The sequence below is a fragment of the Phalacrocorax carbo genome, chromosome 1, assembly GCF_963921805.1.
Source record: "Phalacrocorax carbo chromosome 1, bPhaCar2.1, whole genome shotgun sequence".
NCBI lineage: Eukaryota > Metazoa > Chordata > Aves > Suliformes > Phalacrocoracidae > Phalacrocorax > Phalacrocorax carbo.
Genome location: NC_087513.1, coordinates 5,028,830 through 5,051,976, shown reverse-complemented (window position 1 = coordinate 5,051,976; position 23,147 = coordinate 5,028,830). Strand labels below are relative to the sequence as shown.

General features: G+C 43.9%; 1 protein-coding gene across 1 annotated transcript in view; it reads left to right on the top strand.

The window, feature by feature from the left end:
- SFMBT2 (Scm like with four mbt domains 2) overlaps positions 1 to 23,147 on the top strand; it is a 124,212-nt gene that overhangs the window by 23,649 nt on the left and 77,416 nt on the right. The window contains exon 4 of the mRNA XM_064442594.1: positions 733 to 973. Coding sequence (XP_064298664.1) covers positions 733 to 973 — 241 coding nt within the window. The remainder of the gene's footprint in view (positions 1 to 732; positions 974 to 23,147) is intronic.

The following is a 23,147-nucleotide window of genomic DNA, read 5'->3' as shown; positions in this document are numbered from 1 at the left end:
GAGATGCACTGGCGTCTCCAATGCCTAAGGCAAGTTACACATGACCTGTCACTGGTGAGATAAATGGAAGTGACATCTCCATCAGGTGGCAGGACAGTGACCCAAACTATTTGCTTCTCTCAGCAGTGGGTCAGACCTTATTTGCTAAGGTCCTGGGAGAGCAAATCAGTTGAGGCTTGAGCTGCTGGGGATGGATTTAGTGGAAACACTTTCCTTGTTCTGCCTGGTACAGCATTCAGCCCTTGATGCTTGTCAAGCCTCAAGAGGTGCTTCAGTGTTGTTATATAACTAATTATTATAGTTGTGCTTAACTCCTAGAAGTGTTTAGCACCTGCCTTTCTATCTTGCATGTGTCCTGTGATTTGCCGGATGGAGCTGTGGAGTGGGAAATGCAACCTCATTTGAGTTGTATCGCCTTTCTCCCAGGCATTAGCGAGATTTATGATGCAAAGATGGGTACTAGTCCTCTCTGAGATGTAGCACACCTGAGGTTACCACTGCTGGAGGGCCTCTTTGGAGCATACGGGACCTTGCATGATGGGGTATGTGCCGGGGAAGTAGGAATGGTCCTGCCCAGACTAATTGTGAAGGAGGTGGTTGGATTAAGGAGCACAATCAACTCATGGCCTATCCCAGAGCAGCTCTTTAAGGGCAGCGTTATCTTGCTTAGCTGAGGAGGCGGTCTTCCTGCAAAGAAGAAAAGGTGACACCATGCCTTTCTCATTTTGTAAGGTTGAAATCAGCCTTCAAAGCAGTTTCCAACCAGGAATGAAATTAGAAGTGGCCAACAAGAGCAATCCAGACACCTATTGGGTGGCTACGATCATTACAACATGTGGACAGCTCTTACTGCTTCGTTACTGCGGTTATGGAGACGACCGAAGGGCGGATTTCTGGTGCGATGTGATGACAGCAGATCTTCACCCCGTTGGCTGGTGTACACAGAATAACAAGGTCCTGATGCCTCCAGATGGTGAGTTCTGTATGTTTTCTTAGGGTCATGCTCTAGTATTGGGCTGGTGGTTAATCTCCAGACTTCCAGTCGATCTGCAATGGGTACTCCAGATCCTCAACTGGTGTTGGATGATGCAGTCAGGGTCAGGTCCCCACAGGTCAAGGTGTGATTTAGTTTGCCAGTCGGCCCCTAGCAAGGGCGTTTTTGCCCTGGTTGGTAACAACAGAAGGCGCTTCTATAGGAAACTGTTTTAAAAAGGAAACTTACGGCTAAATTGTAAAGCTGTGATTTTCAGTTAGGGGAGAAAATTGTCCTGTTCTTGTAGGAAGGAAGGAAGGATAAAATTCAGAGTGAGAATAAACTAAAATATGCAAGATCAGTTTGGGTGTAACCAAAACGAGAAGTTGGCTATGCACTCAAGCGTTTTACCCTGAAAGTTTAAAAACTTCCATTTCTTGCAGCTTTTCTGCAAGAAAAGATTCTTGCAGCTTTTAATGCACTTTTAACGTGTGGCGCTTAATTGCTGACTGGGGCTAAATTGCGACACAATGTAGATACACAGAATTAAAGGTAGCAAAATTTGGTCATCATAGGTTAGGACACGTCCTGATTATCAGCTCTGAGGTGCACAAAAGGTGAATGCAAGAGCTCTAGATCAATGAAGGGCCTGTGTGGAACAGTTTGCTAATGATACAATTTGATCCCCAGCGCATAAGAAAACTTGGTGTTTTTTTGGCCGCGTACAGCGGTGGAACGCTGTGTATCCTTACCACTGTGTAGCTCCAAGCAGAGCCATAGTTGCCACTGTTACTCATACATATTGCTGACATATATCTCATTTATTCTGGATGAAGAGAAGAGGAGATTCTTATTTAGCCTCCAGCTTGTGCATGTGTTTAAGAAAAGTCTCATTTAAGGATTCTACTACTGAAGTTATTCTTTTACTTTCTGTTGCATGTGACCATCAAGAAAAGTACATGTACCTTTTGTGTGCCACGTATGATTTTCCTGGTGTAGGTGTTGCCTGACCTCCCACTGAAGTGAGCTGTAGACAAGGTCTTCGAGTCAGAGCTGACATTCTTGCTTTGTGTATGCCAAACTCTGAGCTAAACTTATCTTTTCGTTCTGGTCTGTCTCTTTTGAATAAACAGAGGATTGACTGCCTTAAAAAAAAAAAAGAATTCTTGAAGACAAATGTGGTTGAGAAATCTGTTGGCTTAGCACTAGTAAATCAAGCTGATGTGAGAGGGGTTAGGTATTTTATTTTATTGGTCTCTTAAACTACCTTTTCTTACATGGACTGTAATCAATGTTACCAGAAAGGTGTACACAGCCGTAAACTAAATCTCAAAATGCCAGGGTCAAGGGGTAAGAGATCTTATCGACTGTCTTAATAGAAAATAATGATTGTTTTATAACTTGAGGCAACTGCTTTTCATGGAAATGTTGGAATCTGCTCTTTGGGTTGTGGCTACTTCATGTGAATTGTCTTGGTTGAATGACTGCAGATGTGCAGTGCGTCATACCTCCTTTCTCCTCTGGCTGGGTGATGAACTGTATGCCAGGGTCTTAAATTTGAGCAACTGCCCTGTTTTGGTTTGTTTTTTTTCCACTCCCATTCTTTGTGAATGAACTCTTACTGAATATGTCTTAGTGAAGTTTTCAGAAAGAATAAATTAAATGTGTAGGTTGTTATTTCAAGAGATGTAAGCGTTTAAGAGCTTGAGTTGTATTTTGGAATGGAGCATCTAAAATGCCCAGGAGGATTTGAGCCTTCAGGACTTCTCTCACTTGGAAAAGAGAGAGGTCCTAAATGTGCTCATAAATTGCACAGCTCCTCTGGGTGTTTGCCCACAGGGTTCAGCCTGCAGTCAAAGGTGGCTTTCAAAGATCGTAGTCCCCGTTGGGGCACCACAAGGAAGAGACTTGATTTTCAAGAGTGCCCTTCTTCTGCTGTAGGGAGAACTGAGCTCTGAGCAGCTCTTAAAGGTAGCTTGTGAGTACTAGGCTTACTGGATGCGGATGTCTGGAGTTTGTCCTGTGCTTAATTGCTTGGCTGATCAGTGAATGTATCTTAACAAGCCAAACTTCATTAGAGAGCTTAGAGTTCTATCTGGTGAGGCCTGCAGGATCAGACTTTGCATAGAGAAAGTGGTGGGTTTTTACCTTTTTTAGCATTGCACACTATTTTGTTGTCAAAACTTTGGAAGAAACGAAAGCCAGCTTCGAATTGCATGGATCCATTTTCTAAGGGCCTGATTCTGCACATCTTGATTACAGTGAGGATATCTGCTGGCAAGACCATACAAACAGCATGGCCAGGGCCAGTTATCTGTCAGTAGGGTTTGATGTTAATCAGGAGCTGAAGGCTTTGGTTAAAAAGTACATCTGCCAAGGAGTTGTTTAACGGGCAAAATACCAGCACTGGGACAATGCTTTGTTTCTGCTTACAAATCAGATCGGACTGATTGGAACTCGTCTTACAAATGTGATGCCAGCAAGAATGGTAGAGAGTGATAGGATGAAGAATTTCATTAGATGGGAGAGAAATGCGAAAAAAACAGGCCGGTTCAGTTGAGCAAATCAATAGAGCTTGATTTAATGTTCGGCACACGCAGAGCTTTTAAGGGGCAGATGCCAAATAATTATTGTTTATGATCCTAATGGAAGTCATCTAATTTACAGATTGTTACGTGATTATTTATTGGGTGACGTTAGTATTGCATCATGGGGCCTGCAAGTATAATGTCAAGTCATGTTATGTCCTCCCATGACATTGTGGTGCAGTGCACTAGAATAGGACTGAGGGCCAAATACTTGAGTTTGCAGTAAAATGTATTGGCCTATGAGAAGATGGTGTAAGTGCGTGTCTGCCTGTGAGCTTCACCCTCCACCCCCTCCTTCCCTGCAGGAAATCAAAGGACTAAAACTGTAGTTACTTCAAGCTTTGCCATTAATTATATTTTTCTCATTACAAATCGGTGTGTAATTTGAATTGCAAACTCAACTATCCTGGCAGAATAGATCTGTTTACCATTCAAAGCAAAATGAAAATTATTTAAATTAGTTAATATAGAACTCATTTGAATGAATTGGATGTTTATTCATGAACTAGCTGAGGCAAGTGTGAAGCTGTCCTTATGGTCTGTAGCTTTGGCACTGATCAGCTCTAAAGTCACGTCCTGGGACAGAGATTTCTTTTTTACTGCATATTAACTGTGGTGTAGAGCAGTGGGTAGCTACTGCCTGATGTAGCTGAGTATGAAATTTTCATCCTTTCTGACAAGGCCCCTCAGCAATTGTAATTCAGACGAGGAAGGACAACCTGCTTCAAAGTTCATTGGCAGTGGCAGGGCTGTGGTGGTGCGGTAGGATTTGTTTTCTGCACTATAGGGGTGGGATGTGACATAGACTTTCCATCAGTTAGTTAAAATTTCCCCTTTATGTTAGACTGTGAGGAAGCAGGGTCAGCCTTTATCGCCTCCTGTGTCTTACCAAAGCACTGTCCTCCTCAGTACAGAGCCAATGTGGTTGTTTTTCAACATCCTCCATCCCTTGGGATGTTTTACCCATTGAGCATTAAAAATTGGAGCCTAGCTAAACTTTCTCTTACTAGCAAATCCCTTAACTGTGAAAGGAAAAGAGGTCTCTTGCCTCCTTTAGCCTGTTATTTCCATGTGCTGTTTTCCTTTGTTGATGACAGTTGGGTTCATGAACACATTTACCATCGGGTAGAAGAGCAGCGTGGAGAACCTGACAAGCGTAGTAGCTAAATTATGCATTGTGAACCACGCAGAGAGCAGGAATGTCTCTTGATTGACACTTGGGTGTTTTTGTACAGATTGCAGATTTACAGCTGAGCCAACAGAGCCGAATCTCTCCTGGCACTATCTTAATGCATTCTGGGATGCGCTAAAGACACTGGACGACAAGATTATTGTGTACACTTGTAATTGCCATGGTGGTTCTGCTTTAATGTTATTGACAGATGGAAATTCAAATAGGGCATTTCTGTGTGCAGATCTGCGCAGTGAGCTTCAGTCTGCTTGCCGTGTAAACCAGAAGACGGACGAGACTGGAGATACAAAGAAATACAGCGGGGAGAGAACCAGGTCTATATTTTGGTTTTACAGTGAACTGGTACAGATGGGAAAACCTCTGAACACCATCTGTACCTGGATTTGGTGCTCAAGGTGATCAGTCGTACTACGATTATGTGTAGGAAAGCAGCCTTTACTTCTCTGTTACACCAGTATAAGGAGGGTTAAAGCTGAAAAGCCTGATCCTGGGGTGAAGGGAGTCCTTCTTGAATGGTGCTGGGCTTCATCAAGTGAAATATGCCATTAAGAGTGGTGGTCATAAAGCATTCTGCCTGTCCAGACTTTCTGTGAAGGTGAGCATCATCATTTGGTTACTATTTGAACTAGGTTTTTGTGTTTCGCTCAGGTTAAGTTAGCTTCTAGCCTAGGTCCAGGCCAAAGGAGGTGAATTTCGCGCAAAGTGTTGGATCTGATTCTGGGCAAGGCGTGGATGAAAAAGGAGATAAAACTTGTGCCACAGCAAGCTGGGTTGCCTTCAAATGACAACTTTTTTTTTTTTTTAAACCATTATCTGACTGTGTCACAGAGCCAAATCCTGCCATTTGAGGTCACTGATGTAAGGGAGGGGAGAAGTGAATCTGTTTGGCTGTGTCAAAAGTTCTGGCACGAGGACTCCTCGGATTCTGCATAGTCAAAAGGTGGTCAGCTGTGCTGTGCAGCTGATCTGTGTGCAAGATGTCAGAAAAATAGATGAAAAAAAAAGTTAACTTTGAGCCAGTTTATCCATTTTGTTAGTGCTCAGGTGAAATCATCAGTGGCTGTAGTGGTTGGAACAGAAGCTGGGGTTGGACTACAGCAGAAGGTAGTGGGATAGAGAGAAAATGGGGCTCAGGGAACAGGAGCAGTAAGGGGAGATGGTGAGACAGGAGCAAAGAGAAGAGCAAGGGTTGAGCAGTCACTTTCTGCTCGGGGTGTGGATTTGGTATCATTAGAGACTCCCTACATCCACAGGAGGCTTTTTGGAGGGACACAACTGGGAGCGGTGGTGGAGATGTGGCCCATACACTTGTCTTTCAGCATCATTCCTGGAGGTCGCTTGTGTCCACAAAGCTTGTCTAGAGGTTCTTCAGAGGGTGACACAGAGATAATGTTTCTGAAAATAGATGAAGGCCTCCAGAGCTTCTTTCTCAGAAAATGTGATCATGGATTCACAGATGGTTTGGTTGTTGGTTTTTTGGTGGTGTTTTTTTTTGGTATTTTTTTGTTTGTTTGTTTGTTTTTTAAATGGAAGCCAACTTTTCCCCAGTAATCTCATCCCAGAGGAAATAAAACTTAAACTATGCCTGCAGGTCGATGGTAATAGTGTAGGTAGAGGGATCAGATGGGCAAGGTGGACTTCTCCTTTTATCTTTGCGAGGAGTTGGCTCGCATCTGCTGACTCACCTGAGATGTGTTTTCTTTTCTACTAGTATAACTGAGAGCAGATCTGGCCCCAGTTTAGCTCTTTCACTGAAGGCTCACCTGAAATATTATTTCCTATGAGCTTGAGGCTGGAGAAAATGAGTAGGCATTCACTGAGCTTATGCTGTTTTACATCAGCTAAGAACTGGGCCCTCAAGCCAAGTAAAATGAAACTCGGAAATCTTCTTTGGCAGGTTGTACTGTCAAAGACTCTGGATATTTCTGAAGCAGTATATAGATTTTTTTTTTAATTTTATATCTTCCTTGCCCAATCCTTATCCTCTTATTCCATCAAAACCAAGTTTAGACTAACCTAATGTAAATAGATTGCAGGATTTCTTTATTTTAAATACTGCAAATGACTCCTAGTACAGTGTTTTATGTGTGCTTTTCAAGTCGACTTTAGCAGACTATTAATTATGCAGGGGTGACGTTAGCATAAATAACTAGTCAGCAAATAAATGTCAATTAAATATTCTATTAGCATAGTAGGCAGCTTTATGCATTGGCACAGAACATTTAGCAGATTATACTTAATGAGCATATAAAAAAATAGCGCTTTTTTTTTCTTTCCTCTTGTAATGATGGTAGAGGGAAGGAGAGGAGGGGAGGTAAAAGTAATGCCAGCTTTGGCTGAAGAGCCTGGAGTGTTTGGGCTGAAATTTGCCCTAGTAGGAGCCATGTCAGTTGGCTCCGATGTCTCTTGAGAGCTTGCAGCGGCTGGAAATCGCTGGAGCATATTGTGGCTCGGCATCTCCCCGCCAGCCCCATGTAGCCTCTTGCAGACTCGCTCCTGAGAAGAACATATTGTCATTACAGCACCCACAGTGGTTGTTCCTTCCCTTCCTTGACGTGACTCAGGTTGCTCAGTCTGGGATGTGAAAATTAAAGAGATAGCCCATTGCTCGTGCAGCATCAGGACAAAGTTGCCGTGATAGTTTTGCATGTGCTGCTGGCTTTAGTTACTTTCAAAAGACTTAATATTGCCAAATGAGGCCCTTTTGGGGTAAACCGAGTGTAACAGGCCCCTACGTGTCTTTTGGGAATATAAGTAATTGTTGAGCTACTGTGCAAATGTGGCACGGCCTGGCCAGTGGGACGGGCTTTGCAAAAAGTTTGAGTTGCAGGCTTTAATGTAGAGTTTTTGAGCATCTCCAGGTCTGCTGGGCTTGAGGTCAACCTCTTCTGTTGTGGTTTTCCTTTGAATATCATTTTTCAGGTCTACAGACATAGTTGCAGGGAATCTTACAGGGAGGAGGTGCTGGAAGGTTTGCAAGGTGGACTCGGGAGTAAATGATTTATCCTGGTGTTTCTGTTGTGAAACTCAGACAAAGAAACACTGTGTGAGTGGGAAATGCTACGTGTGTGCTGCTCTGGCTTTAGCTGGGGCTGCTGTGAGCGATGGAGGCTATTGAGGGGGAAAAAAATCAACGTTTGGTTAAACATAGGTCCTTTTGCTTCAGGTGTTTTGGGAGTGTGGTGGAGGTGGTCCTTAGAGAACATGCTGACCACGAGGGTCCCAGCCTTGGCTCTTGAGTGACCCTGTGATTTAGGTACGTGGCCATGGGGTACTGTCAGGCTCTCTGCTAAGGGGAAGGTTTCCCCTGGGCTTAAGCCTCATCAGCTGGGGTCACTCTTTGTGCTTCTCTATTGAGTTTTTGGTGGAACTGACTTAGAAAAGGTGTTTTTCCCCTTCACAAAAACCATAAATGTGAAGCCTCTGCTTTGTTCTCATCAATATTTTCCTCTGGAAAAAAAGTTGTTAGTTTTTCCCCCCAAAAATGTCAGGACAGTTGTTTCTGGATTAAATACCCAAAACATTGTATTGAGTTGCAGCAGTGCCTATGGGATTCGTACGTGGGTGCTCGTCCTTCCTTGCCCTTTTGCCCGGGTTAGACTATCTCTCATGAGGGTCTGGTCTCTCCTTGTGGAGTTATCTTGAGATGTCTTCTCCTCGATGCCTCACAAGGTGCTCTTGTGCCTGGGGAACCCAGCGCTTGCTGAGGATCAGGCATTTGAAAAACCGAAGCCATGCAAGATGGTTTAGGTTTCCAGTAAAAAAAAGCCCAAAGCTTGCATACGAAGGCTCTGTTTATTAAGGGCAAGGAAAAAACACACTTTAATCAAAACTTAATTTTCCAGTAAGAAGCCGTTTCAACAGAAACATACCCAGCAAGCCTAGTTTCCAGGGACAACGACATCTGCTTATGCTGTATTTGTATTTATTTATTCTCACAAACAAATGGAGTAAGGGAAGCAGGAGCAGGCCTGACTGAACAGCCCATGGTCGAACGAGGCAGGGATGCATGCAGTGACTGCAGCCACCAAAACTGCGTGGGACCCTGCAGTGCACCTCTAAACTGCCTGCTCAGCGTCTGTAATGGGACGCTTTTTTTATTGCTCAGTATTATTTGGGGAAGTTAGACTTGGCCCGCACCCAGATTAGGTATCAGTGCACCTTCTTAGAGAGGTGACAGTTTCACTGGTGCAACTGGCCCCACACAGTCCAACTCAAATCCTGGATTTTTGCACGCTTAAGGGTGGAAAGTACTTTATAATTATAACCTATCCTCATTCGTGTACTGGACTGAGCTATATAGTCAGTAAAACTGTAGTAAAACAATACTATATAGTTTTACAGCTAACACTGAGGATAATGTAGCACTGTTTACGCTAGCATGTTATTAACCCAACTTGGAGCATGGGGGAAATCTGTAGCTTGGCCAACAGCCAAGGAAGGGTTCAAGACGGGGTTTCACTGAAGGAGTGAGGTTTGGTAACAGATGCCTCAGACATGCTGATGCTGAAATGAATGCACTTTCTGACTGCTTTTCCCTGCCTGTCCTGACTTTTATTTCCCCATGTATCGCTGCTGGTGCATGGTGCCTTCCTCCATAAGTGAACGATGGTGCCATTCCCACGGCAGGAACACGGTGAAGCAGCAGTGTGGTTTGCAGCACGGTAACGGTCCCTTTTGGGTGGTACAGGGAAGGCTGAACTATTTTAACTACAACTATCCTGTTGTGGTTAAAGAAGCAGCACCTTGTGGACAAGCAAGAGTGGAGCTGAGGATCAGGCTTATTGCAATGAAAACTGAAAACCTAATCCTTTCATAAACAATATGGGGGGGATGGAAGTGGGGGAAAAAAAGCAGTGATTTTTGCGGACTTTGACAAGTTATAAATATATCCTGAGTGAAACCAATAGTGTGGAGCTTTATGAAAGATTTAATGAATAAATATTTCATGCCCACATGGTGCTTCTTCAGTAACGTGTGCTGTCGGTAAAAAGCAATAAACAAAGAACCTCCTTCAGGGTTTGTTTGGGCTTTTAAATTAAACTAATTTAATCAACTTTTTCAGTCAAGCTTGATATTAGTTCATTTCTGTACACAGCACTGTACTCGGATCTGTTTGTTTTCTCCTGATACCTGTTCTCCTGTTTGGAAGATGCTCGAATATCAAAGAATGATTTGTTTCATCCTGCCCCTATGGTGTACATCTGGGTTTTCCAGGCAGAGAGCACAATCTGACTTTATCATACAACTTGAGGAGCCAGCCATCCTCTACCATCACAGCTGTAGGTGTTACCGGGCCTCAGCTGAGGTTTTCATCGTCCATAAGGGAACTCACTTGAGTGTGTTGGTCATCTCTGAATTAAGCAGGTACCTTTTGAGTTCTGGAAGCCTTTGGCACCCAGATTGTGGCTGCTTGAAGGACCAGAACTAGCCAAAAGTGCTCTGGAATCTGGCCTCACGTGGGCAGCGAAGCTTGCACACTTCTGCAATGGATTGCTGCACAGATTTACGCGGGGAGATTGAAATGCTCCTCCAGCTCAGGCTATTGGCAAAGCTGGGGCTTGGGTGTGCTCGTGCCATTGCTTTATGGTTGACTGTTGCAACAAATGGCCAGGAGGAGATCAGGATATACATTAGCTCTGTGCAATACTTTAAAAAAAATCCTCAAAGACCTCATTTTCCCCTGGTAACAGCAGGACTGTAGCCAATTGATTCTTTCACAGCTGGACCACACAAGTGAAGAGCAAATAAGACACAGTAGGGAGGTGAAAGCAAGGGTGATCGGAGGGGCAGAGCTAAGTTTGGGAAGGCATCCGTGGGCAGGGCCACTCAGGGAGCTGAGGATCTGCTCAGACTTGGATACTGATGCACCTTTGCGTGGGGTGGTGACGCTGGGCATAGGTGCATGGTGAGGTTTGTGCCACACTATGGGCAGTGACAAAAAAGAGGGGTTGTGTTAGAAACTGAGGAAGTTTTGCTTGTCCAAATCCACATGGAGCTATATTTTAATTTTTTTTAGTGTTATTAGGCAGTGTGTGAGATTGTGTCTGCATAGATCAAAGCCCAAGCCCATTGCACAGCAAAAGCATTCAACTTCGGCAAAGATTGATGGAACAGCACACCTTGCAGTAGTGCTGGGCTGCAATAGTTGACTGATCCAGCCCAAATTGTTGGCAGAATCGACTTCTGCTGCAGCTCCCAACCTCCTGCAAGGAAAGCACGTTTGAGTAGGACTCAAGCTCTGTTCAGAGTTTACGCTCAGAGCCTCCGCTCGAAGGGCTTAAGACGGGCATTTGAGACCCCATGGCTTCACCTTCTGCTGCTCGCAATTCTGGTCACAGTCCGCAGGATAACACTGCAGCCGCTGCTGTGACTAAACCATTGGTTGTGGAGCTGACATTTAGTACAAGTTGTGCTGGAGGAACAAAGATACGGGAGGAAAGGAGTAATCGCAGCACAAGGCAGAGGCTGCGAATGAGAAGCTGTATTTCCAAGGAAATATTGCAGCAAAAGGCTGTGAGCAGACATCAGAATTTTCTGTGAGTAGTGATTTCCTGATATTTACTTTTTCTTTAGCAGCAGGTGAAATGAGGTGCATTTTTGGAAGGTGCCTTTGAGACCATTTCAGGGAAAACCTCCTTTTAATGACTGTTGCAAAAACCCCTTTCCATCCATTGCACAAATGAGCAAAATCCTTCTTTCAAGGGATTTAAGTGCCAAGGGATGGAAGAATGTAAATTATTTTACAGGTAAAGATACAGTGAGGCTCCTAATAAAAATTTGGTTGAGAAGACAGTAAGTTTTAGAAGTACTGGCTCTGGGGCTCTGTGTTGAGCCACCATTTGACATCATCCAACTGCTTGGTGTAAACTGTGTGAATACAGAACAAAGTGTGTAACGGTTGACATCTGTGACTTGGGGGAGTTTTCACTGAGGAGCAATGTCCATATTCAAGCAAAGACCCATGAGCTGTGTGCCTCAGTCATAACTGAGGAGATCTCCACGCCTTGAATATCCAGCAGTGCCTGTTTTCAGTTGCTCTTCCACACTCACACACCTCCTGGGGCATGTGCCTTGAAGCTGTGGAGGTAGAAAGTCCAGAAACGATAGGAAAATGGGAAGATTGACCCTGAAAACATAACACTGGATGCAAATCACTCATTTTTTGGCATGGTCAACTTACTTAACTGATGTCCAGCTGAGTGAGTTTTTTAATAAAATGTTCTTTAAAAATAATAAATGAGAGATTATAAGTAGCCGTTCTTAGTAACTGCATATAATTTCCCTTCCTCAGTCTCGTGTAATTTCCCCCAGAGGAGTTTTGGAGTGAAAATGGCATCTCAACTGTTAAGACTAGGCCTAGGTACTTATTGTGGTCATATAATAATTAAAACATTGACAGACTTAAATAATTGCCATTGGAGACATCGTGGAGACTTAAAAACCCTACCATTCATGTTCTGACTTAGGTAGAGTTTTGGGTGTCTATATCAGAGAAGGGAGTGACCTCCTCTGCATTGATGTAGGAGCTGGGAATGGTAAATAGCACAAGGAGCTTGATCCAGAGCGTGGCAAAGTTGATGTACACATTTCTTCAGTGGACCTTTTTTGATCAGGTTGAAGATTAAATTATGTTTGTTAGAGATGAGCAGACATGAGAGTATCTTATGTGCTCTTTCAGGCCAAGGACAAGCCAATGCGTCTAGTGTCATGTCTTCAGCAGAGCGTTCCTTCACACGCACCTAGGGGCACCTCAGAGTGTGCTCATGAGGAGCACGCAGATAGTGAGCTCAGGAAGCTGCTAGTGACAGATGCAAGCACCAGCATGATCCCGAGCCAGCTGTGACTTGCACTTGATTTTTCCCTCATTACACATGATAATGTGGGCTCCCAGTCACCATGGAAGGGGCTTGCTTCCTGAAGCAGACCATATGCTCCTGAAGCACGTAGAGGTAGCTGTTACGCAGTGCAGAGATTTAAGTGATGCTCCTATAAAGCATTTTCCTGCTGACAATTAAAAATCAATTCCGCTAACCCAGATTCCAAATTCTGGGTCAATTCTGGCCCATTTGCATGACATTGGAAAGCTTTTGCTCTGAATCCCCAAATGGTGTGTTTCTCTGTGTGTGTGTGCACGCTCTCATTCCTATTTGATTTTGGTCACAAAAGAAAAAAAACCAAACAAGCAAATAAGCTTAAGGATGGGCTGAAACCCTTCCTGACTGATGGTTTATTTTGTGTTGTGATCTGTGCATCTACCTCCTGTGTTTGTAGCAAAAAAGCTTTTTCCCACACTGTCGCTGTTGGGAATGGATGAAGAAGCAACAGGAAGTCAGCATTTTTGTGTTGTGGTGTAAAAATGCAGCTACTTGCTAAAGTAATGGAGTTGATCTAGAAGATGAATCCAGGGAAAACTTTGCCAAACCCAGGAAAACATCCTGCTAAGTATTGTGCAAGCTTTATTTAAGAGGCTGTGCTGTGATGAGTGTAGAGCCTGAAGCAGCAAGAAGGAAATCTGGTAATTCTCCCATGCTAAGCAACCATGAGAAGGTCACTGAGGAGTCCCTGGCCATGTGAGGCATCTACACCCTGGGCATTTGACTACAGAAGCTACCTCTTCCATGGGGTCTTGCTTTGCTTTGAGCCATTCTGCTGTTGTCCTTGAGCTTGTCAGCGTGGACGTCAGGAGGTGGCTCTATTTGGAAGCCCTCTTTCCTGTAGAACATCTACAAAATTTGTTCGAAAACAAAGAAGCCAAAAAAACTTGGAGGAAACATTTTGTGCTGAAGATGAGATTAAGAGCTCACAAACCAGCTGAATGAACCATGGCTCTGCACTAAGATTTTGGAGCCTTTAATTTAGCCGGGAAGGCATTTGGGTTCATCACAGCATCTTCATCTCCAGTCAATGTGCCCCAGAGTGATGGAGAAGATAGTTTTAGAATTCAAAGGAGGTTTGGAGCACTGTGGAAAGGCTGCTGGCATTTTAGATCCTGCAACATGTTGTTAATCTCGTTTCAGATGATGCCTTGCATAATGTTCCACGTTGATCTCTGATTCAGATCTAAACTCTTCAAAGTTTGGGGATGTTTTTGATCCTGGGATTTATAGCTCAAGCCCTTTTCTAGTTTCAAGTGAGGAAAACACATGTTTAGCAACCACAAAATGAGCCTTGATGGAGTATTTCTTTGGTGTTGCAATGATGATTATGAATTTACATCTTGTGCATAGGATGTTAAGCACCTCATGGGGCCTGGCTGTGCTTAGATTGTACCATTGATTTGGTGAAGGATGCATGATGAATGCTCATAAGCCCCCCTAGGTTTTGATTTGTACTGCTTATGTCAGTGCAGAGGCTCCAAAATGATGAAATGGGATTTGATCATTAGAAGTTGGCAATACAATTCTGATTAATTATAGAACATGGTGCAAAGTATGAAATTAGGGTGTTTTTTTTGTTTTTTTTAAATGTATGTTTCTGCTTGGTGGGGTGTCAGAAGGTGAAGTCATGGTGAATGGGGCTTGTTGGCTATTTCCATCATAATTTAGGAGTGTGATGGCTCACTCTTGGGGCATGTGGTGGATGGTTAGATTTCCAGTATTGTCCCATGCTCTGGGTATGAGCAGTGAGATTTGGGGAGAACCGTGGGCAAATCCTTAACTTAGACCTAGTGCATCCTGCTTTGCTGCTTTTACCTTGCAGCACTGTTCCTCACCAGCCTCCCGCCTGAGTCTTGCCAGGGTTTTCCCACAAGGCATCCCTCTGCCTTTTGTCTCTGAGTTGCATCTTTGCCCTTGGGTTGGGGGTCCAGGCTGAAACTAGCAATGGCTTTGTTTTTTCTTTCAAATCACTGCTTAAGTCTTCAAAAGAAGACATGGTCTGAGACTGCCCAGTGTGTAGCCATCCAGCCAGGGACATGTGTGTCACCTGTCTGTAGCTGTAACACCCGACGATCTCAGATAACGTGAGACTAGACGGTTAAATTTTAGATATGTTTTGCAGGATGAGGTGAATCTAGACTTGTAGTGTCTGTCTAAAGGCAGAAAAAGTAAAAAAAGTGTTTTCGGCTGCTTGCTGGGTCTCATGCATATCTGGTGAGTTTGATAATAGGAAAAAAACCTTTAACCATTAACCAGAATTTGCATACTTTTTTGTATTTTCAATTGATGATTCCCACCAGAGCTAAGAAAGAGTTGTCTTAATTATTCTTCTGTAGTTTATTAAAAAATAAACTGCATATAATAAACTGCAAGCAACACCCCCACTAATTCTCACCTTTCTACAGAAGATGGAAAATGAAAAAAAAAACCAAACTCACAGAATCATGGAATGGTAGCTGTTGGAAGGCATCTCTGGAGATAATCCTGTCCCACCCACTGCTTGAGCAGGCACCCCCAGAGCAGGGGCACAGGGCCGCGTCCAGGCGGGGGGTGAATGTCTCCAGGGAAGGGACCCCACAGCCTCTCTGGGCAGCCTGTGCCCCTGCTCTGGCGCCTGCACAGCAAAGGGGTTTGGCCTCATGTTCAGGGGGAACTTCCCGTGTTCCAGCTTGTGCCCGTTGCCCCTTGGCCTGGCGTTGGGCACCAGTGAAGAGGGTACACCACCATCCTCTTGACACCTGCCCTTCCGATATTTATAAGCATTGATAAGATCCCTGCTCAGTCTTCTCTTCTCCAGGCTGAACAAGCCCAGGTCTCTCAGCCTTTCTTCACAAGGGAGATGCTCCAGTCCTCTGACCATCTTGGTAGCTCTCCAATGGACTTGCTCGAGCAGTTCCGCATCCTCCTTGAACTGGGGGCCCAGAACTGGACACAGCCCTGCAGATGTGCCCTCACTGGGGCAGAGCAGAGGGGGAGGAGAACCTCCCTCGCCCTACTGGCCACACTCCTTTTCATGCAGCCCAAGACACCGTTGGCCTTCTTGGCCACAAGGGCCCGGTGCTGGCTCAGGGTCACCTCGCTGCCCACCAGCACTCCCAGGTCCCTCTCAACAGAGATGCTTGCCAGTAGTTCAGCCCCCAGCCTGTGCTGGTGCCTGGGGTTGTTCCTCCCCAGGGGCAGGACCTTGCACTTGCTCTTGTTGAATTTCATGAGGTTCCCCTGGGCCCAGCTCTCCAGCCTGTCCAGGTCCCGTTGGATGGCAGCACAGCCTTCTGGTGTGTCAGCCGCTCCTCCCAGCTTGGTATCATCAGCACTTGCTGAGGTTACGCTCTGTCCCTTTGTCCAGGTCATTGATGAATATGTTGACCAGGACTGGGCCCAGCACAGACCCCTGGGGAACACTGCTAGTTACGGGCCTCCAATGAGGTTCTGCCCCATTGATCACAAACCTCTGAGCTCTGTTGTTGAGCCAGTTCTCAATCCAGCAACTTGGAATGGATTCCTTGGACATCAGGTTCTTCTATATGCCTTCTATGTTTTGGTGCTTTTGTTCATAGCAGGTATTTGCTGTAGGCTGTTGGCATTGCCAGGGAAAAAAAGGTAATTGTGCAGTGAACTGGTTTATGCTTTATGTAATAACATTGTGCTGCTGTAAATTTGTATTTTACAGAGCTGTCTCCAAAGAATAGCCTTCAGAAAGCGACCACGGGATTTGGAAGTGAGAAAAGGCACTTAGTATGTGAGATAATTGGATAGAGTTTGGAGGCGTAAGGTCAGAGCCGTGGGCACAATATTTATACCGCAATGACATCCCCTTACAGAACGGGCCATAACTTTTAGACGTTGTTAGGCCACTGAATCCATTTGGGGCTGGCCTATGAGATCCCAGAGAGATGGGGCATGGAAGTGCTTCTCATATCCATTGACAAAGGCAAGCCAAGGGGAGAGCGTTTGGCATTTAGATCAGGATCAGGTAACCTCCAGACCTCCTTTCCTCCACTAGCTCCACTTTCCAGCATCAGAGAGATCTGGTGCAATACAGTATTATGTGAAAGACCCCCATACTAATTCATAACAACTGTTGGCAAGGTCCAGTGTGTGCCCAATGGTGGTCGGAGATACTAATTCAGGGTATGAACCAAGCTGTTGGCTATATTGCAATAGTTCTGGCTATGGTTATGAATGCTAACTTGGGTGGGGATTTATCCAGGAATTGCTGTATTTTGCTTTGTAGACATACCTTTTCTCTCTTTCTACATCTCTCTTATGGAGCTAGTGCACAGGCAGTATATGAAGTGCTATATGTAGGCTTACCAGGGTGATGATGGGCAAGCAGCATTGCATGCATCCTCCCCAATGGCTTTTGAAACTTTTAAGTCAGGATTGTACAAATTGTCTGTGCATCTCTGTCTGCCTGCAACAGCAAATCTCTGTGCCTGGAACGATGACTAAATGCTTTCTTGGTTTGTCACCCGGAGGGGATACAGCCTGGAAGCAAATAGCTGTGCAGCTGCCTGCTAAGTGCAGTTTTCTGCAGGGCATCTGGTGTATGTGCCTGTATCTCATATAGGTGCATGCATGACCCATCTCCTGCAGTCCCACTCCGAGGTCTGTGACCTGGGCTGCTTCTGAGCACTTTGGTTAAGGTGCTGATTTTGCCTGGAAAACAGAGTCCTTACAATTTTATTATTATTATTATTATTATTCTCTATGGGATAAAAATGGATTTAGAAATTACAATCAAAATACCATGTTCTCCCCCTCCCTGAATGCTCCCGAACTGCTGATTTGACAAGGTGTTCATTAAGACTCCTGGGTCTGAAGATTTGGAGTTTGAGCTCTCATCGCACATGGTACATCTCTTGTGCGCATTGAGCATGGCGCTTAATGCAAGCGGAAGAAAAAATAATCAGGGAATGTACGTGGAGGCTTGGGGTTAAGTGGCAAGAGCCGTGGAGTTTGGATGCTCATTTTCACAGTAAGCCGTCACCCTAATGGACATTGATACTAATGATGGAGGAACCCCTATGGTTATATGGTTTGTTCAGAGCTTTCAGATGCTTGGCAGTGCCTGGCTTTCAGAAATACCTTCCAGGAGCTCTGTCTGTGTGTCTACACGTCTGAGACCATTTAAGTCAGCCATTCCTGCTTAATTTCCAGTAGTGTTGATAACGATGAAATTTAGCTACCTTGTACCTAGAATTGAATTGGGCAGGGAGCAATGTTATTGCAACATGTAAAGAGCGTACAGTATCTGTTTAGATAAAAGTGAACGTGAAAAATTTTGGAGAAGTAGAAACTGCTTGCTCAGAGTGAAACACCGTGACCTTCGTAGTTATGCATCATGTTTCCTCCTAATTTTTTGCAAAGCTAACTGAGAATAAAATCGGCCCTTTTTTATTATGTTGGATGCTGTAGCAGAATCAGAATAATCAGCCTGCATTCATGCCTGCAGATACAAGAGAACAGATAACTGACCCAAGTAAAAATGCTTGTGTCTGGAGGATCTTTTGCATTCCTGAGTAAGTTGCCAGGTGGCTGCTCTTCCCAGTTCACGGCGGTGTAACGGGGATGTTTCTGTTGTTTGGTACCTAGTCTGGATGGCAAGGTTTCAGAATTGTGTTCTAGGTGAAATTAATGTAGAAAAACTTTTAAAAAAATAAATAAATAGGGTTACACATGGTAAATGCTCTGAAAAGTTGAATGCTTCATCCTTGAATACCACCCTACTGAGGCTGGATGGATGTGGGTGACTTGTGTTGAGGACTAGCTGAATAAATTGGTTGCATCCCTGCAAGGCTGAGGGTGGGAAGAGTTGAGTTTTCCTTGCCTCTTGCCATCTCCCACCTGCGTCTTGCTCTTCTTCCTCCCCAGTTCCTGCTCTCCCAAGCGAGAGCAATGCTGCATCTCAGTGGTCCCTGGCTCTCTGGTGCTGCTTGCACCTGCATGAAGTCGTACAGCGAAGGGTGTGACAAGACCAAATAGAGCTGATAAATTTGCTGCTGTTCTTTATCCACATAATCTGATTGAAGTTGATAGATAATGCCACCAGGGCAGAGCAGACCCACTTCCCGTTACCAACACACCTCTCCTTTTTATCCCTTTTTAAAAAATTTTAAATAATCCAGTGCAAGTAGGGTATTGACTTTAACTGAAGGGAAGTAATTAATCACAGTACTTATGAGTAGATCATGTACTGCAGCTTGCATGCAGGATGGGCACCTGAGGCCATTGTACTCAGCCAATCAAGGCGGGCTGGTAATGGGTTAATGGCACACGGGTCACCCTGCTGTTGGGATTTATTAGGCAAATTTCTCATCTTGGGCAGTTTACATTGTAAGCAGAAAGCCACAGCAGCGGGATCTCAAGAGGAGTGTGTTTCCATCACATTGGGGTGAAGACAGCTGAACCTACTGCGTGGAAGAGCCTCAGCAGCTGCTGGTGGTGGCTCTCCTGCCAGTTATGGTCTTGCCTGGCAAAGTGTCTTGCTGAGATGCAGTGAGTTAAAGGAGAGGATTGCTGCAGGATCTTGCATCATTCGAAAAACAACTTCATTGTAAATAGCATCCACTCAACCTGGCTGCGCACACACACACATGCACGCACGCACACACACACACACACACTTTTCTCCCACAGCATCCCACATCCCTGCCCTTTCCTTCTTCCACCCCAGTTCCCACAGCTGGGTTGGAGATGTAGCACAGGCCAGAGCAAGCTTCAAGAAATGAAAAGCAACTCCCAAACCACCCGCTGCTTTTTTATTGTTAAAAAGATAACAGTTAATTAAGGACTAGAGAAACCCAAGGGGAATAGTATGCCTGTCTGTGAAGGACTGAGAAGATGTTAGGAAGTAAAGGCTCCTGTGGACAGTGAGACAGCTTTTTGCATGTGAACTTGATTGTTTTGACCGAGAGAATGTAAGTGAATCATTTCTGGACACCTTGAATGGCAGCAGCAAGGATAACAGTCGCATTTTACTGAAATTCAGTGTAATTGCTTAGAAAAAAACTATAAGGTAATCCTTCATGCCTTTCCTAATTTTTACATCTCTTTACTTTTACTCATCAAGGAGTGCTCTTGCATGCAGAATTGGGTATGCAAGGATTAAAGTCTGTGCATTGGCTCTCTGTTGGGTCATGACCATAAAAAGTGCAGCAAGGGTGATCTTCTCTTAGGAATGGATCAGGGTGTTTTAGGTAGTCTGAAAAATTAAAACGCATCAAGTATTTTGAAGACAATTAAAAAATGACGCATAATATTTTTATTATACGAAGTAGGGTTAAACAACTAACATTGATTTGAAGTTTACACATTTTCAGCTTTATTTATAAAAAATATTAGATAATTAACAGTTATGAGAGCCAGCAGATAAACTGATAGCTTAAAGGAACATGCTCTAACAGTGTACAAGAGCCACTCGTTCTCCTACAGGTATCACACTCACTTCTAACATCTGTTTATTAGCCTGTTATAAATTCATAGGAATGGGACCCCAATGTACTGCTGACACCAGGAATGTATTTTGAGCACATGTATTCTATAATGGACAGTTGCTTATAACTTCTGGTTTCCATGAAAATCCCCTTATTTGACAATTGTTCTCATAATTTATTATCCATGAAAATATAATATTTTCTTTGAAGGCATTCCATATTTAAGACAGGTATATAGAAGGTGATGCCTGAGCTCTGAAGTTGATATTTATGGCTGCGTCATTAGAAAATCAGATCAACAGTTTTTGATGTACATTTTTTTTCTTTTTTGGACTGCATTTTCATTATTTTGTGATCCAATTCAAACCGCAGAACTCTGCTGGTGTGAGAACACAAGATTGTTTGAAGTCTTAAGTAAGAAAGTTCTTTGAAGATGTCTCCAGCCCCATTTGGCTTTTTCTAGGGAGCCCACAAAAGAATCCAAAACAAACAGTCATCTTCATAGAAAATGCCATTAAATCACTAAATAGCTTTTTTTAAAAAAAAAAATATTTTTTTTTATTTATTTGATTTTGGAAATGCCTAATGGGGGATCTGGCTCTGTAGGGTGTGCAGCAGAGGCTGTTCCCTGCCCTGAGGGACTTGGGGAAGGTTCAAAAGCAGCGCAGGCACAGCCTGAGCCCATTGCTTAGGGGCACGGAGCAGGGACAGCACTCACACCCCCAGCCCGTTTTCACATCCAGTCTGGTTCACAAGGACATATATAGTTCAGCAAGCCGAATGAAAATGTTTGGATTCAACCATTTTCTGTCAAAATGCTGTTTTATCAAAATGGAAATATTTTGTGAGAACATGTCAGTTTTGACAAATTGTTTTGATGGGTGAAGTCTAAACAAATTGTTTTAGCGTTCTATGCTATTTTGATATAAAGACATCTCATTTTGACTCTATCATTTAGACCTTTATAACGTAGTTATAACATTTGTATATTAAGATTTTCGTAACATAAACATTGCATCAAATGTATGACAACTTTAAAATATCAATATTACAAGGTTTCTATATTTTTGCAATATGCTATTTACCTTTTCAAAACCGGCAAATCTTCAATATATATATATTATCTGTATATAAACTTTTAGATATCCTGAATTATTTGTTTAGAAATTTTATTTTTTATGAGATCCTGATTTTTTAGTTAATTTCATAATGGAGTGACAAGAACTGCCAGCTATAATTCCCCTTTGTTAACTGTTATTGTTCATTCCAATCCTAGGAAGGAGTTAAATTTTTAATAAGAATAGTTGCCACAGTGAGAGTGTTGTCACTTAGCAGATTTATCCCAAAGATTGTAAACCATTTTATAAAGCTGTTTAAGATGCTGTTCTTCACTTCACATATGAGAAAATTGAAACTCTTAGAGGTTGTTGGGGTCCAGTGGGGATTCTACAGTAGAGGCGTCGACAGGTTGCTGGTGATCCTGGGTAATTAAAAAAAAACCCAACATGATAAACATTTTTCTACTGATTTTTTTTAAAGTAAGGTTAAAAATGAACATAATTTGATATTATTACTTGCCTTGGGCCCCGTTACTGGTGGCAACAACTCAGGTCCTCTCAGATGGACTGGTGTTAGATTGTCCTGCTGGTACTCGATGTGCTCAACTGCTAGGAGGATAGATGGGCATAGGTATCCAGTCATGCATTATGTGTTATTTTGTATTATCATGCTTTATGTATTATTTTGAAGTAATGGCACGCTACTTGTTTGATGGTCCCTGGTGGCTGGAAGCACGGCCTTGGCCCACTCAACCTCTGTTTGCGCTTCTTACCCCTTCTCTTGTGGCTGGGAATGGCGAGGGTATCCACGGGCTCTGTAAAGGTGCTGTAACCCCATAAGGTATTTGTGCATCTGTTGGTTTCTCTTACTGAAAGTGGCAGTTCAAATTCTTGAGTTTTTCTCTTGTTAGTCGAGGGAGTGGATTGGGGCGAAAAAAAATCATAAAAAGGTAAAAAAAAAAAATTGCATGTCCTCTTCATTATCTTCTCAATCTTTTAGATTTCAAGTCGTTTCATATTTCCTGTGTGTTGTGGTGTACTGTTCCCGCAAAAAAAACCCCCGAAAAATAAAAGAAAATGAGGATTTTCATATAAACCCATGTCCGTGGGAGAAGTGCCTTTAAGAAAAACAGCAACTACTAGGAGGCTAGATAAAATCCCAAGAGTTGGCAATGTGATAGTAGTATCTCATATTCATTGAACGGAGCGCCTGCGACTCAGTGCTTTCATGGGACTGTAAATGTTCTTTTAATCTCTCATTTCTCTAGAGAGGCAGATAAATCTGAACCCGTTACATGCTGTGGCTGAGGTAGGGCACAGAGACGTACAGGATCGCAGGGGCAGCCGGTTGTGCACCGGGAATGAAGCCACTGTCCTGGCTCTGAGGCACGCGGTCAGCGGGATGACAGGGGATGCGGCGATGCCGGGGTTGCGGCGCTCTGGCCTTTTCCGACCGCTCTTTGAGTGGCTTTTGTGGACAGCACGCACAGTGCAAGGGGAAAGGGCGGGTTTTGGGCAGCTGATGGTGAAAACCCGGTGCATGGTAAGCGGTGCTAATGGTACTTTGCGCATCAGCCAGGGGTTGCAGCAGCACCTGGTCCTCAGCTCCTGCCGCGGTGCCCAGGTTTGGAGCCGTCAGGTCCAGCCACAACCCGGAGTCGTTTGCTTGGGAAAATGAGATGAATCAGCAAAAGCGAGAAAATGGCAGGGAGTCGAAAGGGGAGAGAGGAATGGGAGTCAGGGAGGTTGGGGGCAGGGTGAATCGAGCAGAGAAAGAAGTGGGAAGAATTATTATTGTTTGAGGGATATTGGGTGTGATCTGTTTTTTGATGGGAGTTCAGCCCTGTGGAAGGGAAGCTCAGTTTTATAATCTGCACCGTCACTTCTGTGGAAATAAATAGAGCCTTAATGTGGAAGGGTCCTTTTTCTTTCTAATTTAAGGATCTGCTGTAATATCTGCCAAACTGGAAGCTGCCCTCTGAAATGAATATTTTTAATTGAAGGAGGCAGGAGGGCTTTG